The sequence below is a fragment of the Leuciscus leuciscus genome, assembly GCF_965113295.1.
Source record: "Leuciscus leuciscus genome assembly, chromosome: 22".
Classification (NCBI taxonomy): Eukaryota; Metazoa; Chordata; class Actinopteri; order Cypriniformes; family Leuciscidae; genus Leuciscus; species Leuciscus leuciscus.
Genome location: NC_138746.1, coordinates 5,905,255 through 5,923,530, shown reverse-complemented (window position 1 = coordinate 5,923,530; position 18,276 = coordinate 5,905,255). Strand labels below are relative to the sequence as shown.

General features: G+C 43.2%; 1 protein-coding gene across 1 annotated transcript in view; it reads left to right on the top strand.

The window, feature by feature from the left end:
• cdh23 (cadherin-related 23) overlaps positions 1-18,276 on the top strand; it is a 270,521-nt gene that overhangs the window by 151,993 nt on the left and 100,252 nt on the right. Inside the window, exons 12-13 of the mRNA XM_082153247.1 lie at positions 14,854-15,003; positions 17,958-18,116. Of these exons, the coding sequence (XP_082009373.1) occupies positions 14,854-15,003; positions 17,958-18,116 (309 nt within the window). The remainder of the gene's footprint in view (positions 1-14,853; positions 15,004-17,957; positions 18,117-18,276) is intronic.

Below are 18,276 nucleotides of genomic sequence, written 5' to 3'. Positions count from 1 at the left end.
TAAATGTGCCATTTTTAGTTCACTAGCACAGAAACAATGCAATGAGTTGAGGGTCAATTACATGATGCTCAAAAATACATTCAATTTCAGTTCATACATAGTCACTTTTTTATGATGAGCATAATTAAATGTTTTGTATTAAAATTAATTTTGATATTTTTAGCATGGCGTGAAGTAAAAAAAATGTCAGTGATATGACTGTCCTGATATTACAATGAAGACCAAATAGAATTATTAGAAATCTATGAAATAATTTGATGGAATTATTAGAATTTTAAGATATTTTATTACTATATTATTTTATTTTGAATAATAAAAGCAATAATAATAAATCAACAAAACTGCTTTACTTCTTATGCTTGCTAAACATGTCATTTTTAATTTTAGAATGTTGTCAAGTTGTGTCAGTCAAGCAGGTTCTCTTACGAGAGGTCTCTCGTACTGCGTAAGATATCTTACGCTAGGGGAAAATCCTTTTCCGCGAGATATTGAAGCCAAAAATTATCCTTAATTTTGTAATAATGCAAAACGCGTTGCAGCAGCAATGCAGACATAGGCGAGACAGCTCGCGCGCCTATTGGCTGCTCTGCGGCAACTGCAGCAGCCTATCGAGCGAGGCCTGGCGTGACGTCAGACCCAATCAGGGCACTTCGCGCCCGCTGCGTCACGTCCCGCCGAAATGGGCGTGGTCTAGGCCTATAAATATCGCTCGCAGGCAGCTATTATCTGATTTTTCATCCTTCAAGCGAAGCAAACGCATCGCTGGAGCTGGATTAGAAGCCGCGCCGTCGAGAGAGAGCACCTTCAGCGGGACGAGTCACTGAAGTCGCTGGCCGCGCCGCCTTCCTTGCCTTCCTGCTGCGCTTTCCGGCATTATATCCTTTCTCTGCTACTGTGTTTATGTATGTGTGTGTGCTCGCCGCCGCGACACACACTCCCATTGCACTAAAAGAGCTGGGCGTCTTTTTCAAGACGCCCCTTTTCCTGATCACGCAGCTCTCGCACTCGCTGACGGCGACTGCCCTCACTGCGAGTTAGGTACTGCCTATGGTGACTCTGAGGACTCACCTGGCATCCTTCTCCGAGACTGCTCCTCCGCCCCCCCCCCAACCCGCAAAGCTTGCCGGTTCGCCCGCTTGCCTTGCCTGCTTGGGGGACGATACCTGTTCTCCCTCTGTTCGAGCCGCGCACACCGCGCCGCTCACAGAGGATGCCAGGAGCGGGCGGTCACGGGGCTAGCTTTCTCTCTCCCTCTGTTCAAGCCGCGCAAACTGCGCCGCTCACAAGGGAGGCTGGAAGCGGACGGTCGGGGTTAGTTTTTCTTTACGTTATAAGAAAGCTACCCTGCCTTCTGCGCCCCATTCATGCGTCACTCACCGGCGAAAGGAGAAAGATGTGTTTTTTAGTCCCTCCGAGGATGGACTGACCTTCAATTTCTCATACATATTCCCAGTTCCCTGATCGTGCGACTGGAAATATCAATATTGCAGCAGGCGAGCCTGTTTTAATACAAGCGCGCCTGCAAGCATACGCCGAAGAAAGCATGTGACGCTCTTATATGCTCGTGCATCCGAAAACCTTTGCGTTCCCCCCCTGTGGCTCAGTGGCGGAATCATTGGTTTTTCCCACGAGAGACCGGAGTTCGAATCCCGGTCTAGCGGCAGTTAAAATTATGCCGCCAATGCTTCGCTCTGTCAGTTCCCTGAAAAGCGACTGCAGACGTGCATTTTGCAGCCAACGAGCGTGTTGCACAACCCGCTCGCCTGCACCCAAACACCGTTTCTATGGTTTCCGTGCGTCACTGGCGAAAGGAGAAAAGAGCGTTTTCTGGTCCCCCCGCGGATGGACCGACCTCCTCTTTCTCGTACATTTCTCATTCCCCTCTGAAGTTCGGGCGACTGGAAATGTCTGTATTGCAGTGAGCAAGCCTGTTGTAATACACGCATGCCTGCAAACAAACGCCAGCACGTTGACGCTCTCTTATAATACTCGCGCTAACTGAGTTACAATGTGTCTCCCCCTGTGGCCCAGTGGCAGACTCTCAGGTTTTTGCACGCGAGAGACCCGCGTTCGATCCCCGGCTCTACCGGCAGATAAAATTATGCCGTCAATGCTCGCTCTGTCAGTTCCCTGAAAAGGCGACTGCAGATGTGTATTTTGCAGCCAACGAGCGCGTTGTACAACCCGCTCGCCTGCACCCAAACACCGTTTCTATGGTGTTCCGTGCGTCACTGGCGTAAGGAAAAAAGGGAGTTTTTCTGGTCCCGCTGCGGACGGACCAACCTCCTTTTTCCTATACATTTCCCATTCCCCTCTGGAATTCAGGCGACTGGAAATGTCAATATTGCAGTGAACAAGCCTGTTGTAATGCACGCAGGCCTGCAATAAACGCCAGCATGTTGACGCTCTCTGTTTCTATGGCAACTTCTCGCTCGTTCAGTTCCAGTAAATGTGACTGTTCCAGTGTATCCTGCAGTAAACAAGTCGGTTCTGTCACCCGCTCGCCTGCACCCAAACACCGTTTCTATGGTGTTCCGTGCGTCACTGGCGTAAGGAAAAAAGGGAGTTTTTCTGGTCCCGCTGCGGACGGACCAACCTCCTTTTTCCTATACATTTCCCATTCCCCTCTGGAATTCAGGCGACTGGAAATGTCAATATTGCAGTGAACAAGCCTGTTGTAATGCACGCAGGCCTGCAATAAACGCCAGCATGTTGACGCTCTCTGTTTCTATGGCAACTTCTCGCTCGTTCAGTTCCAGTAAATGTGACTGTTCCAGTGTATCCTGCAGTAAACAAGTCGGTTCTGTCACCCGCTTGCCTGCACACAAACGCCGTTTTTACGGCTACCCAGATAAATCCCATAAGTGTGAATTTTTTCTGGTGTCCCGGCCACGGCCGATGGTGCTTTATGTGTAAGAAGAATGCCCACTGCCCAGTGCCCATCTCTACACACAAGCACAGCCCGTCACACAGGGCTCGCGCACATGAATCGGCTCAGACCGATTGCGCTTCAAACATGGTGAATGTGCCCACTAACACCACGTTATGCATGTCTCACGGTTTCTGTAAAAACGAAACCAACGTGCACTCGCTTCACGCAAGCGAACGATGCTTTCGGTGTGATAAATGTGCCCGCTGTCCCGCGCCCACATCCACACATAGACATGACAGTTCCCACGGGAACCGCCCAGCCCTCCCCCTCGCGGTTAACCACCGCAGAGGAGTCGAGCGCGGGCAATCTGCCCGCTGTCATCAGCGCGCCCCATGCCTCAAATGTCACGAGCGACACGCTTGTGTTACAGCACACCGAAGCTTCTCCATCGCTGAGCGAGCGGAGCGCGCTTCGTATTCGACCCCTAGCTATCCATGCAGACGCATGGGCAAAGCTACCCGGGGTTTCGAAGTGGGTGCTGAACATTATAGAAAGAGGCTATTCGCTGCAGTTTCGCCGACGCCCTCGCCGCTATGTGGCGCGCGTCGAGACCACGGTAAAAACAGAAGTAGCACATCTACTTCGAGCCGAGGTGACGAAACTATTGAGCAAAGGGGCCATAGAACCTCTCTCTCAAGATCAGAGCGAGGGAGGGCTATACAGCAGATACTTCCTGGTACCGAAAAAAGACGGGGGTCTCAGACCCATACTAGATCTAAGGCAACTGAACAAAGTGCTTGTGAAGCGACAGTTCAGGATGCTCACGACCAGGCAAATCCTTGTGCAGATTCGCCAAGGAGATTGGTTTGTGTCAATAGATCTGAAAGACGCGTGTTTTCAAATACAGATAGCGTCACGTCACAGGCGATATTTGAGATTCGCCTTCGAGGGCCAGGCATATCAGTACACAGTCCTGCCGTTCGGTTTGTCCCTAGCACCCCGTACATTTACGAAGTGCATGGATGCGGCGCTCGCACCCCTCAGAATGAGAGGCATGCGAGTGCTGAACTATTTGGACGATTGGCTGATTCTAGCGCAATCTCGCGCAGTGCTCATAGAACACACGACCATTTTACTCGATCACCTCGAGGATTTGGGTCTGAGTGTCAATTGGGCGAAGAGCTCCCTGTCTCCCAGTCAGAAAATATCTTTCCTGGGTACAGAACCGGACTCACTATCCATGATAGCGCGACTATCACAACAGCGCGCGGTAGACATTCGACGCACAGCGAACTCTTTTCGCTGCGGCGCGTCTGTCCCGCTCAAGAGATTTCAGAAGATGCTAGGTCTCATGGCCTCAGCATCGTCAGTGCTCCAGCTGGGTCTGCTCCGCATGCGCCCGCTGCAGTTTTGGCTGAAAGCGCGAGTCCCACGCGAAGCGTGGGCACCCGGTTTGTTTCGCCTCAGGGTCAATCAGAAATGCGTTACAGCTCTGAAACCCTGGAAAGCGAACGACTGGTACCAATCAGGTGTAAGCCTGGGGACTTCCCCGAGGGTGAAAGTGGTGTCCACGGACGCGTCCACCTCGGGATGGGGAGCGCTGCTCGAGGGCAGACCGTTCTTCGGCCAGTGGTCAGAACGGGAGAAGCTCCTGCACATAAACTGCCTCGAAATGCTGGCAGTAGACAACGCACTGACGCGTTTTTGTCCCCAAATAAAAGGTCACCACGTCTTGGTCCGTTCGGACAACATGTCTGTGGTGTCCTACATAAATCGCCAGGGCGGCATCAGATCCGAGAAACTGTACAGGCTGGCAGAACGCCTCCTGGTATGGGCTCAGTGCAACCTGCGCTCGCTCAGAGCAGCGCACGTGCCAGGGATCATGAATATAGGACCAGACAGACTGTCCAGGAACAATGTTCCGGCAGGCGAATGGTCTCTACACCCACAGACAGTCCAACTGCTGTGGAAGAAATTCGGCAGAGCGGAAGTGGACCTGTTTGCGTCTCAAGAAAACGCTCACTGTCAAGAATTTTTCTCCAAGAGCAGGAGCGCGCTGGCCCATGTGTGGCCCCGCCGCCCGCTCTATGCTTTTCCCCCCGTCTCTCTCCTGCCTCAGGTGATAGAACGGATCAGGGAAGAAGGATGCTCAGTACTGCTGGTAGCACCGTTCTGGAAAAACCAACCTTGGTTCCCAGCCGTGATGCAGTTAGCAAGTACTGCCCCGTGGCCAGTACCAGTGAGGAGAGATCTCCTCTCACAGGCCCGCGGCTCGATCTGGCATCCTCACCCGGAACTATGGTCCCTTCATGTCTGGGCCATCAACGGGTACATGTTGGACTCCCTAAAGGAGTATTAAACACGATCACGCAGGCTAGAGCTCCGTCTACAAGACGACTCTATTCTTCGAAATGGTCAGTGTTTTCGGGCTGGTGCACAGCCCGTGGTGTGTCACCCACAAACTGTGATGTGACGGAGGTGCTTTCCTTCCTACAAGAGCTGTTGGATGGGGGCAGGGCCCCCTCCACGCTCAAAGTTTATGTGGCGGCTATAGCAGCGTTCTCAGAAACAACGCTTGGTCAGTCAATAGGAAGGAACGATTTAGTCATCCGCTTCCTTAGAGGAGCTAAGAGACTGAATCCTCCCAGACCTCCCTCAGTCCCCGTATGGGACCTTTCTACGGTTCTGGAAGCCATGAAAGGTGCGCCATTTGAGCCTTTACAGTCAATTGATTTGAAACACCTGTCTTTCAAAACGGTGTTTTTGCTGGCTCTCGCTTCAGTGAAGCGCATAGGGGATCTGCACGCGCTCTCTGTGAGCGCGGCGTGCATGGAGTTTGGGCCCAATGACTCAAAAGTTATACTCAAACCTAAGCACGGTTATGTTCCAAAATCCCTCAACACACCGTTTAGGGCGCAGATTATCTCTCTGTCAGCCCTACCGGTCCCTGATGAGGAAAGAGACGCGAGCCTCCTTTGCCCAGTCAGGGCATTACGAGCTTATGTGTCTCGCTCGTCTGTTTTCAGACAGACGGAACAGCTCTTTGTTTCGTTTAGCGGACGTTCTAAGGGACTAGCCGCGTCGAAACAGAGCCTATCCAGATGGATAGTTGATGCTATAGCGCTGGCATACGCCTCCAAGGGCATGCAGTGCCCTTTGGGTGTCAGAGCGCATTCCACAAGAGGCATGGCCTCTTCGTGGGCCTGGTCAAGTGGGATTGCCTTGCAAGATATTTGTATGGCGGCAGGCTGGGCCTCCCCGTCTACATTTATAAGGTTTTATAACCTAGAGGTTCCCGCCCTGCAGGCCAGGCTGCTGTCGGTCTAAACTACCAGTATTATCTGACCTGATGCGTTCAGCTCAGAATGCTGCGTTTACTGAGCACAGCTCAATTTTCGACAGTTTAAAGCTGGGCAAACTGTGTAAGACCCACATTTTTTCCCATCAGTTCAGGCCCTGTCTGTATGATGAAATTTGCGTCCCTTCGACGCTACTTTATGTGGAAAAGTGAGGCTGCACCCCTCCTTCTTCCCGGACTCTCTGTGAGTTCACTGAGTGATTGTGCACTATATGTACCCCGGGCTTTCGCCCTTGGGTCTTTGGTGTCAGATCTCAGCATGCACGGCGTTTTACACTGGGTCCCCTAGCGTAAGATATCTTACGCAGTACGAGAGACCTCTCGTAAGAGAACGTACTCGGTTACTAACGTAACCTCGGTTCTCTCTAGAAGAGGGAACGAGTACTGCGTATCTTGCCGTGCATGCACACGCTCTGGTTGCTTCGATGATGAAAAACCAGATAATAGCTGCCTGCGAGCGATATTTATAGGCCTAGACCACGCCCATTTCGGCGGGACGTGACGCAGCGGGCGCGAAGTGCCCTGATTGGGTCTGACGTCACGCCAGGCCTCGCTCGATAGGCTGCTGCAGTTGCCGCAGAGCAGCCAATAGGCGCGCAAGCTGTCTCGCCTATGTCTGCATTGCTGCTGCAACGCGTTTTGCATTATTACAAAATTAAGGATAATTTTTGGCTTCAATATCTCGCGGAAAAGGATTTTCCCCTAGCGTAAGATATCTTACGCAGTACTCGTTCCCTCTTCTAGAGAGAACCGAGGTTACGTTAGTAACCGAGTACGTTTTCTCGAAATCTGTTGCGCAAAAAAATTTTTTGCATCATGTTTTTTTTTTTTTTTTTTTTTGAAGTGTTTGATTTGTAAGTGTAAAAGCTGAGTTATGAGGGAGAAATATTTGCCTAGGCTGTGTATCCAGTTGAGAGTTATTTAAATGTCATGGCTTATGAATATCAATGTCGTAGGGAACGCTAGTCAAGGTCCTGATAAAATGTGCAGGATGTTTCTTGCTTTCATGAGCATCATTTGCTGTGTTTGACACATTTTTTAATTAAGGCAATTCATTTTTATAGCTTTTATACTGGAGAATCTTGGAATCCTATCTTATCTGTTTAGTAACCTTCACTTAGGAAATCTTTTTAAAATCTTAAGTCAAGAATTAAGATAGGAAGTTTCTGTAATACAGTAAGAGAGGGAGACACACTTACTGTACACACATCATATTTACTGTTATGTCAGGTGTTCATTGTTAGTTTTGGAGAGTTCTGACTCTAAATTCTGACTGGATGAAAGACGTTCAGATCTGCTATAAAATGTCAACCAGCTTTAATCTCACCACCAGCATACAAACAAACACACTCTGATATACATCCCTGGTCTCTCACATGTCATCTAACACAGCAGGACCCCATTCAGACAGAAGATTCATTTGCTTTTGAGTAGGTGAGACACATCAACAAATTATCGCTAACCAGCAGAATCAATCAGAGATAAGAGCAGAACGAGTCTACTTGACATTGATTCCTGCTTCAAATTACTGGAACAGAGAGTGACAGATAAAAGGAGAGAGAGTGAGAGAGAGAGAGAGAGAAAGAGTGAGAGAGAGAGAGAGAGAGAGAGAGAGAGAGAGAGAGAGAGAGAGAGAGACATAATAACATATTACTGTATATTTTTTTCAACTATTTAATTTTTTTATGAAGTAATTCATAAGTATTGAAGCTTGTTTCCGCCACTGAATACATTTTTTAAAAGGTAATGACTCATTTTTATCTCACAATTCTGACTTTTTTCCTCTCGCAATTGTGTGATATAAACTCAAAATTGCTATTTTAAAGGTCAGAATTGCAGAATTGACTTTTTTTTTCTCAAAATTGCGAGTTTGTAGGAAAAAAAGTCAGTCTTTTTCTCCTCTGAACTGGACTTTATAACTCGCAATTGCGAGAAAAAATGCATCCTTGCTGAAGTATTCATTCATTATATTCAGAGTTTGAATCATCCAATTTATAATGCTTATTCTGACAAATGTCATCTATGTATTCAATGAATGCAGGAAATCTGCATACTTTGCACAGTATACTGTACATATATACAGCAATAATAAGAGTAGTATATTAGTATGCTCTTCTGAACATAGCCAGATAATTAAACAGAAAAGAGGAAGTCAAGTGTTGGTGATAAACCAGTCAGAAACTCAAACATTTTACTATCCTGTTAAATCAAAATTATATTGGTCTTAACCTTTCAGTCTTTGAGGGCATAAAAACAGCTCTTTCCTTTCTTCTTTTGAGCAGTGGGAATCTCCTCTTACTCAAGAAATACAGCACCAGCTCCATATTTGAGGCATTTTCAGCTCTCTCAGCACAAGACTTTCTAAACACACAGGCGAGTAGAGATGGCAGTGATGCTTGACTCTGATCCTAATGCAAGATGAACAACAGTCTTCCAGAGGATCTGAGATTTCAATAACCACCTCAGCCTCTGTGTGCATGTGTTTAAAGAGGCTTCTTGGGCTCAAGCCGGGTGTGTTTTTTGGGGATGGATGTTTAAGCTCCCCTTCTCTCTCCTTTACAGTTCATGGGCTTCAGTGCATCAAGCTGTATTAATGACGGCAGTTAATATCACTGCCAGTCAGTTTAATTTTATAAATCAAATGAAGTACATTATATTCTGAATATAATGGGGAAGACTATTCCTTTAATTGCACTAAATGAACATTTTAAATTGACATCTCTACGACACGTACTTACTAACCCAGTATGTTTCTTAACCGTAAGTGTCTTACCCAGGATTTCTTACCCAGGTTTCCAAACTTTCTCTGTATGGTTCATCTTCAAACTTTCCTGCTGATGTGTGTGACAGGCAGCTTTTATCTTCTCTGTAGTGGTTCTGGCAAATGGACGGGCAATTACGCTTATGGCCAGTGAGTGTTGACATCCCTGCATATTGAATGGCTCTTTAAATAGCCCCCATCAGCTGCAATGGCTCTCTAAGCGCTGCAAACAAAAACAAGGGGTTATTTTAACCGCCGATGTAATTCGGTCATCGATCTCGAGCGTCATCCTCCGTGTCGCCTGCGTTCCGAGGCTTTTAAGAGCACAAACGTGACGAGAGGTTTCTTCTCTTCTGCAGTGCTTGACAGTTAGTGGTCTTGATTATGGATAGAGATGTGTGCTGGATGGTTTGCCTTTACTGTGTGTTTGTCGTCCCAGTTGAAGCTGTCAGATGGATCTTTATAGTACACAATGTTGGCAAAAAAGAGCTGGGTTTTTGTGTGTGGTCAGGTCAGTCCTAGTCTCAGCCGCTGGATGAACGTCTGATGCATATGGCACACTTAACTGGAAACCAGAAATCAAATCACCCCCTATACCCTCATTCACTATTCCCTACATTACTCCACTAATATAGTCCACTTGACGGAGTGAATTAAAATGAGTGAGCGATTTCGGACACTGGGGGCTGTTGCTTTTGCATAGTTTATGCTTGCTGTTCAATAATTATTTGAAACTTAGCAAACTGGCAGCTACAGAAGTAAGATAAAAAAATATTTATCTTGAACTCTGTTATGGAAACTATAAACCTTAATTAAACAATTTTATAGTTAATTAAAAAGGCATTTATACCTGTATGATATTATGCTATAGCCATATGACCAGCGGTTTGGAAAATGGATGGATGGAAGATTCAGCTGCGGGCGCCATCTTCTGGTCTGATGCGGGAATTCAGCGCGAACCTCACAGTGCATTATGGTTATTTTCTAGCCGTTGAGCACACATCGATTGTACACTATTGCAGTGCATTGTGGGATTGAATGAGCGCACTCAATAACGTCCACTCTGGTTTCGGACAACACTACAAATGGTTGATTTCGGACACAGCCTTGCATTTTCGAAGTCGTCATCTGATTGGTTGAATTCTACAGGATGTCCTGAAGACGTTTGTCGCTTTCTTTAACGGTCCGCCTGAAAACAAAGATGCTGTGAAGCCAAACCCCCTCATGGAAGAAGAATGCCGTTGTGTTTACAACTGTGACAATGAGCGCTTATCACAATCAACTAAATGCTGGATTTTCAGAAGTATGTGAAGTTGTAAAGTTCGCACTCGCAGCATAGACTCAACATACTGTAGACATAGTTTTACACACCGGTCTGTTATTGTAGGGACATTGACGTTACATTTCCGTGCCTCTAAACATGACGCGGAAACAAAACAAACTGTGATTGGCTGCTTGTCTCATACAATGCAAATTATAATTTGGCCCCACTAGAGAAGTGATGGCTAGGTGCTAGGGTGTTGCTATGCTGTTTTTAACCTATGGCTAGGGTGTTCTAGATAGTTCCTACGGCATTGCTAGGCAGTTGCTTGGGTGTACTGAGTGGTTGCTAGTGTGTTGCTTGGCTTTTATTAGCAGTTTTTGAGGTTTTCTATTTGGTTGCCATGATGTTCGGACTGATTGTTTAGGACTTGCTATGTGGTTTCTAAGGTGTTGTAAGTGGTTTCTATGGTGTTGCTAGGTAGATTGTTTGGTGTCCAGGTGGTTAAGACATTGAGAGGAGTTGCTATAGTGTTTTGGGTAGTTGGCTTTTAGGCAGTTTCTAGGTGTCATAGTTGATTGCTAAGGCATTGTTATGTAGTTGTTAGGCAGTTGCTAGGGTGTTCTAGATGGTTTCTAGGGCATTGCTAAGCATTTTCTTGGGTGTTCTGGATGGCTCCAATATGGTATCTTTAGACTTTTACTAGGGTGTTCTGGTTGGTTTTGGGAGGTTGCTTGGGCATTGCTAAGACGTTACTAGAGTGTTGCTTGGTGATTTCTAGAGTGTTCTGGGTGGTTGCTAGGGAGTTGCTAGGTGTTAGATGTTAAAGATTATCGGAGTATGTTTTCAGTGTATTTTGGTTTTTAGGCGGTTTCTATGGTTTTCTAGATTGTTGCTATAGGGCATTTGTATGCAGTTGCTAAGGTGTTCTATGTGGCTGCTAGAAAATGTGATGAGAAATAATCTTTGATTTCAGTGTCTTGAAGATGCCACAGTGTCATATTGTTTACTTCTGTTGCAGGAATCAACCAATTAATCATTTGCTTGTAGTTGTCTATGCATATTAAGCCAAGATAGGAGAATATGTTTTAACAGAAAAAAATTACACACATCACCTTAAAAGCTATAAAATCACTCCAATAGTCCATTACAGCATCTCCGGCAGGGTGCTTTCAAATGGATGATCGTTCAGAGATAATGAGGTGTTATGTCAGCAAATGTAGTGTGCTTCTCTTCATTAGCATTAAGGTTAATGCAGATCAGAATGAAAGTCAGGATTAATGATTGTGTCAATCCGCACGACAATCAGCCGGCAGCTCGCTAGTTAGTTTGTACAACAACAAACTTTAAACTCTTAAGAAAAATAGTGTTTGTTGGGTCACATTTGCATTTGTAGCTTTGTGTTTACAATCATTTGCAGATCATAAAACAGGATGATTCAGAGAAGAATATCTGAACAAATGAATCTCTTGATTATGCTTGTATATAAGAGTTTGAGTGACACAAACTCATTTTATCCATCCTCATCTCTTTAGTGGCCGTTCATTCGGTCTGACTTTTCCTCAGCAAGGCCTCCGGATCTTCATTCTCCTCCTCAATTACGGCATCCGGCCTGAGGAGTGGCTTGATGGAGGGATTTTCATAACTGAGAGATATAAAAGAAGTGAATATCTCAGATTAACCTGGAGTGCTGGTCTCTTTAGCGAGGGCTAGTCTGTGGTTATCATCTTTTATTTCACACGCTCAATCTCTCTCTATTATTTTCTTGTTCTTTCTGTGTGTTTTCATCTGTATGGAAACACCTCGGGGTAAATGTTTATTGAACTCTGAAACTATTTTCTCTGTCCGGATCAATTCACCACGTTGCGGTCACAAACGGCTTCGCCTGCAAAATGGAACCTGGCGGCGGGTTTGTGTGCGTGTGTGTGTGTGTGTTAACAGTGTTCTTCATTAAGCATTGTGCTTTTATTTGTAGGTACAAATATTAGCATTGAGCAGTAGGGGAGACTGGGGAAGTTGTCACAAGTATCTGGTTTTTGACTCAAAAATGCTCTTTTCTTTAGCAGTGTGTTTATTTTATTTTATTTCATTTTATTTAATTTTTTATCCTGTAAACTAAATTCCAATACTATCATATTTTTGTGATTAGCTGTTGGATAAACAAATGTGTTATTTTAGTATTATTTATATATTATTATAGTATTTATTCATATTTTTAATTATATATTTTAAGTTTTCATTTTAAAAGTTTTAGTAATTTGGTTCTGTTTTTTGTCATATTTATTCATTTTTATTTTCCTGTTCAGTACTTACATTTTTCACTTTTATTTTTAGTAATTTTATTATTTTACTTAAATGTATTTTATTTCAGTTAGTTTTCAAGAAAACATTAATTTAAAAAAAAATTAAGTTTGTTTTTTATTATCTAATATTTGTATTGGTATTTGTTCCACCTTTTGCAATTAATAAAAATAATGTTCAATAGGTTTAGTTTATATATATATATATATATATATATATATATATATATATATATATATATATATATACTGTGTGTGTGTGTGTGTGTGTGTGTGTGTGTGTGTGTGTGTGTGTGTGTGGAGTAAAATGTGTGATAACTAGTTCTGGTCTATTTGCTCCCATATCTTTGCTTCCCATAAGAAAAAATAAAAAAAGTTTTTTATTTTTTAACTCTGATACTCTTTTCACTCTGTCTTTCACTAAAGAAACAAAAGAAAGAACCATTTTTAATAACATTGAATTTTATTAACCAACTTAAGAATACTGTAACGATGTTCAAGGCTCAAGGAAGAAGTGGCAACTGAAGAAGTTGGAACTGGCAAATGATCGAAGTAACTTTAATAATAATAAACAAAAAAAATTGTTGCAAAAAGGATTGCTAAATTATTCGAATGACACACTCTTTAGGAAGCTTAAGGGCCAAATAAAAAGCACATTAAATCCGTTGCGATATTCATAATGTTGCTTAATTTTATATCGGCAGAAAAATAACTGAATACATCCTAACCGTTCACTATATCACCCAGCTCTAACAAATATACTAGTATACAGGGTTTACTGGTCTACCATGTTGGTTTGTCAGTTCCTGTGTATGCGTATGAGATCAGATAAGAGCAAAACCCTCAACCCATCTTCTGCTTTTTTGTGTGAGAGAGAGAGATTACGGCAAAAAAAGAAAGAGAGAAGGAGACTCGAAGAGATGGAGTGATTGTAGAGACCGATAAGAGTGGACTTAGTAGAGATAAGCAGCCAGTAAACACACACAATAATCAATCACAGATTCTTCTCACCATGCGTAACATTATTGCTTTTTTGAGTGTGTTTGTGTATGTTTATGTCTGTGTGTGTGTTTGGGGGGTGGAGAGTCGGTATGCTTGCCTCACTTTCCGTCTGAACTATATTCCACATTTTTTCTCGTCTTAAGTTGTTGTGACAGCTCACACAACTGTGTGGTTTTCAGTCAGCAAACCTCGCCATCACTGTAGCCGCCAGCTGTCTCACTCACGCATTAGCATTGTGTTTAATCAGAGTGTGTGATGCAGTGTGTGTACAGTATAAAACTGCACTTTCTAAGATGGTGATGAGTCATCATTGAATTTACTTCCCACCATATGTCCTGTCTTCCCCGCACCGGCCTCACGGAAGAGAGAATGACACTAATGAGGGACTTCCTGTCATCTCTCCATTTGCTCGGGATCTCTCTGTACCTGTGACAGCGACAAGAGACAGACATGATTATTGCAGAACATTTTATTACTTTATTATGTGAGGTTTGAAGTTTTATTTCGAGTCCATCCGATAAAATCCCTGTCAAAACACACTCTCACATTTGTTAGAATGATGAGAGAGAGGAACTTTTTGCAGGTGTGATGGACGGTGGATGCTAAATTTGGCTTTTTTATTAGACATAAAGTTCCCACTCATGGTTCCTTTTAAGCATCAACATCTTCTCAGATGTTTCTCAAAGTCCTTGGGAGAAATGAAAGTAGACACAAATAAGAGCTTTGAAGTCACATGAAATCAATATTGACAATATTTTTTTTATGGAATATTGCATTTGTTATTAATGTGCCTTCATATTGTTTAATCAAAATAACTTCACCTCCCTCTTGCAGTGTCATCTGTTCTCTGATGACGTGTTGACTGGCACGAGGGCGGGGCAACCTTTCACTCACATGAGATCCACCAATAGCAAACCACAACCAACCAATCAATTTCTGATGGACAAAATGAAGTCCCGCCCTACATTTTTTCTTGTTTGGGAAGCCATTGCATTCGGATATCGTCACAACAGGGAAAAAAATACTATTGCAACTTCCGTTCCATGCCGACTTTAAAATGAATGTGGATAGCATCTCTGAACATTTGGATGATAAATATTTGAGTCATATTTAATTTTTATTGCTGACATCTGGGCAAATGTGAGGACACTCGGAGAAGTTGAGGTCTCTCGTGAAATGATGATTTTTTGTTCTTAGGAGAAACACCTGAGGAGGAGACATGTTTGCTGCTCAGCTCTGGGCAATGAAATACATAATAAACTAAAATAATAATGTTGCAAATTCTGTCTATCTCTGCAGGGGGTGAACAGCATGTTTCAGGTGGTCTTAACTGGAAATAACTCTGAGCACTTCAGCATCTCTCCCACCGCAGTGCAGGGCAGAGCTGACCTCCGTGTGCGTGTGGCCGTCCCGCTGGACTACGAAACCATCAGGAGCTACAGCTTTTCTGTGAGTGGTGAAAACACAGATTCATTCATCCAGATTTACTTCACAAATCTCACTTATTCAATCCCTGAGTGATCTCATCAGTTTTTGTAGGTGCCATAAATCAGTACAGTAAAAACAATGATACTGAAAACTGTTTACTTGTCTATTTTAATACATTTTAAAATGTTATCAATTCATGTGATGGCAAACCTAAAGTATTCATTCCAATATGCTGATTTGGTGCTCAAGAAACATTTCTTATTTTTGTGCAAACTGCTATTTTTAGTAGAAGCATCCTTTTAATAGTCTTTACTGTCACTTTTGATTTAAAGGTGAACTAAGTAACTTTTTTTACCTTAACTGAACAGCTTCGGAGTCATTGGAATGGTTATATTACTTATTTCGGGTTGAATGGTGGTCGTTTCGCACCCCCCTGGTGCCCGTGAGCGGAAAATACGCACTTGCAACTTTGAGCCGGCGGGCCGCCGGCCGCCGCGTCAGGAAGTCTCGCGTGATATCAGGTCTCGCGATGTAAACAATTGCTTTACGGCCAAAAGAAATCTGCTAAAATGCTGTCATTATTGCGCTCCCTCACGCTGTCCGAGCCCGAATGAAGAAGACGTTTTAAAGAACGTCCCCATCTGCTTTGATGTCGTTGATCTATAGCCTCTGGTGTCTGAGAATCAACAACGAGTTTTTACGACAGTGTTGTCAAATATCTATTCCGAAGCTCTGGGGGGAGCTCTAGAGAGAAACCTGCGAGCAAAAAGCGAGAATACAGCGAAGAAGTCCCGAAGTTACTGAGTGCTGCTTTAATGAATGTTGAATAAAAGTATTTATATATATATATTTTTTAAATACAGTTTTTAACAGTAGTGTATATTTATATGTTAAGTGTGGTTCAAGCACAGATATATTAACGTTTTAATGGTCACAAATACTTAAAGCTGCAGTCCGTAGCTTTTTTGGTTAAAAATGATCCAAAATAATTTTTTGAGCAAGTACATAACCAGCCAGTGTTCAACACTATCTGCTTGCCGTAGCTCGATTCAAAATGGTAAGCTTGTAATAATGTTTTTAATTCCAGTGGTACTGGTGGATTTCCGCGAGAAATTCGAGCATGTCTTTGCGTCATTACGTCACATCTGTACACATAAAGAAGGTGTCTCAGCTAGTAGGCTATATTGAGTGTGAGGATATTGGTGGTGGAGTGACAACTGGAGATTCACCCGTTGTAAAACGCGAAAGACTTCAGACTTGGGAGAAAAAAAGAGACTGCAACCGTGCCCATGCGAAAACAAGGACAAATATTGGAAGGCCATTAAATGTAGTCACGCAATGCTGATGTTGTTAACATTAAAAATTTGAGAACAAAGTATAATTTGCACGGTTTGACGTGATATGAAAAGTGATGTGGTCAATTTTGATACTATGTTAATTTTTAAAGGACGTGTGTCAAAATCCGTTCTTGGATTCAGGGAGCTTCTTCATATTTGCCTGGAGAATTTAATATGAGATGCAGACAACATTACACATCAAATGAACAACAGTAAAGCTCAAGTGCTGCTTTTTATTTAAACATGTAGAATACACTGAGACTAGATGACCATGCTTGGGTAGTGTTTTCAGGGAAATAAACACAGAGATTTAGACTGGGGAAAATGAAACACAAATCGATTATTGGCAGTGCTGTCATGCTGCTGGAGTTCAGCTGTGTTTTTACAGTTGATTTCGTTTAAATGACTGGAGTTTCTCCCTACAGCGATGGACTTACTAGCTGGACTGATAAATGACTGCAATCTACACCGGCACAAAACACACTCAGAAACGTGCAGGAGATTCCTTCAAACAGGCACTAACTCAACCAGTTTGTAGCCTTGTTTCTTGCAAGCATGTGTTCTAATTCATCTAAAAGTCACGTTAATAAGACATTTGGAAACTGAAAAAAATTGACTTTTTAAGAGAGTATTACTTCGGTAAATGTTTTTTTCTCTTTCACTATCTTTCATCAAATTGTAATAACTTTATCCTTACTTGAAATAATTAGAAAAAAATTGCTTTAATTTTGTACATGCATGTTGTTTTCAAATGCACTGTGACACAACAGCAAACAAAATTATGCTCATTCGCAGACATCATAGACATGTCAACACGTCATCATAGAGATATAAAAGTCTCATAAAAGTGATATAAAACAGACACTTTAAAGCAATTTTTTTTTACCTTAAAATAATGTTTCCAAAATCGTATCAGTGGTTCATCAAGTCGTAACAGGGTGAAAGGCACTTCTGGATTCGCTTTGCAGCCCTGTATCTGCTATAACCACACTATGCAAGTTTGCCAAACCGGGTCGCGTTTCTGTAGTTCGAATGAGACATAAGAAAACTACAAATTTGACTTGCTTTATGTCAAGCGTTACAATAGTCATTACTTTGTTTTTCTTCGTTTCTGATGTCGCAATACATCATACTTTCTTGAAATCATGCAACATACTCTACCTTGTCTATGGACATCATTCATTCCAAAGCCGGTGCTAGATAAATAGCGAGCGTGCGTGCGACAGGGACTACAGGGACAATTCCGCTTCCAACCTGTAGGGCGACCGAAGAGGAAAAGTTCCTTAGTGTTGCTTTAATTTAAAATGTTGGTTTTGTTCCAAAATCTAGTGAGCTGTCTTGCTGTTTAGTGCCTAGGCTGCTGTCTTCAAAGGGAGCATTCTAACCTCATGACTGATTTGAAACTCAACTTTGGCAACAATAATATTGTCGATGCAGTGCATAGAACTCACAAATACTATGTAAAATAGTTCATTCAATATTTTTTATTGATACTTTTCAGTACTTAATGAATTTTTTTTTTTTTTTTCATCTTGGATGATGCTTTAAAATGCTTCCTCTATTGGTTTTTGGTGTTCTTTTATGTGATGTTGTTGATGCTGATGGTGGCTGTGGTTTCATTGCCACTCTTTTCTCCAGCTGTATGCCAACGAGTCTCTGTCGGAACATGTGGGGTTTGCTCGGGTCTTCATCGACCTCATCAATGAGAACGACAACAGGCCGATCTTCAGCCAGGCTCTTTATAACATCAGTTTACTTGAGAGCACCGCTCCTGGAACATCTCTACTGCAAATAAAGGTGAACACACACACACACCAATCGCTTTCTCCAGCACTGTGTCTGAAATCTTGTACTGTCTGAGTAAGTACTACATTTGAATTTGGATTTTAAAAAGGTACACTCTATATAGTAGGAATGTGTGTAGTATGAATGAAAATACGTACTACATCCGCCATGT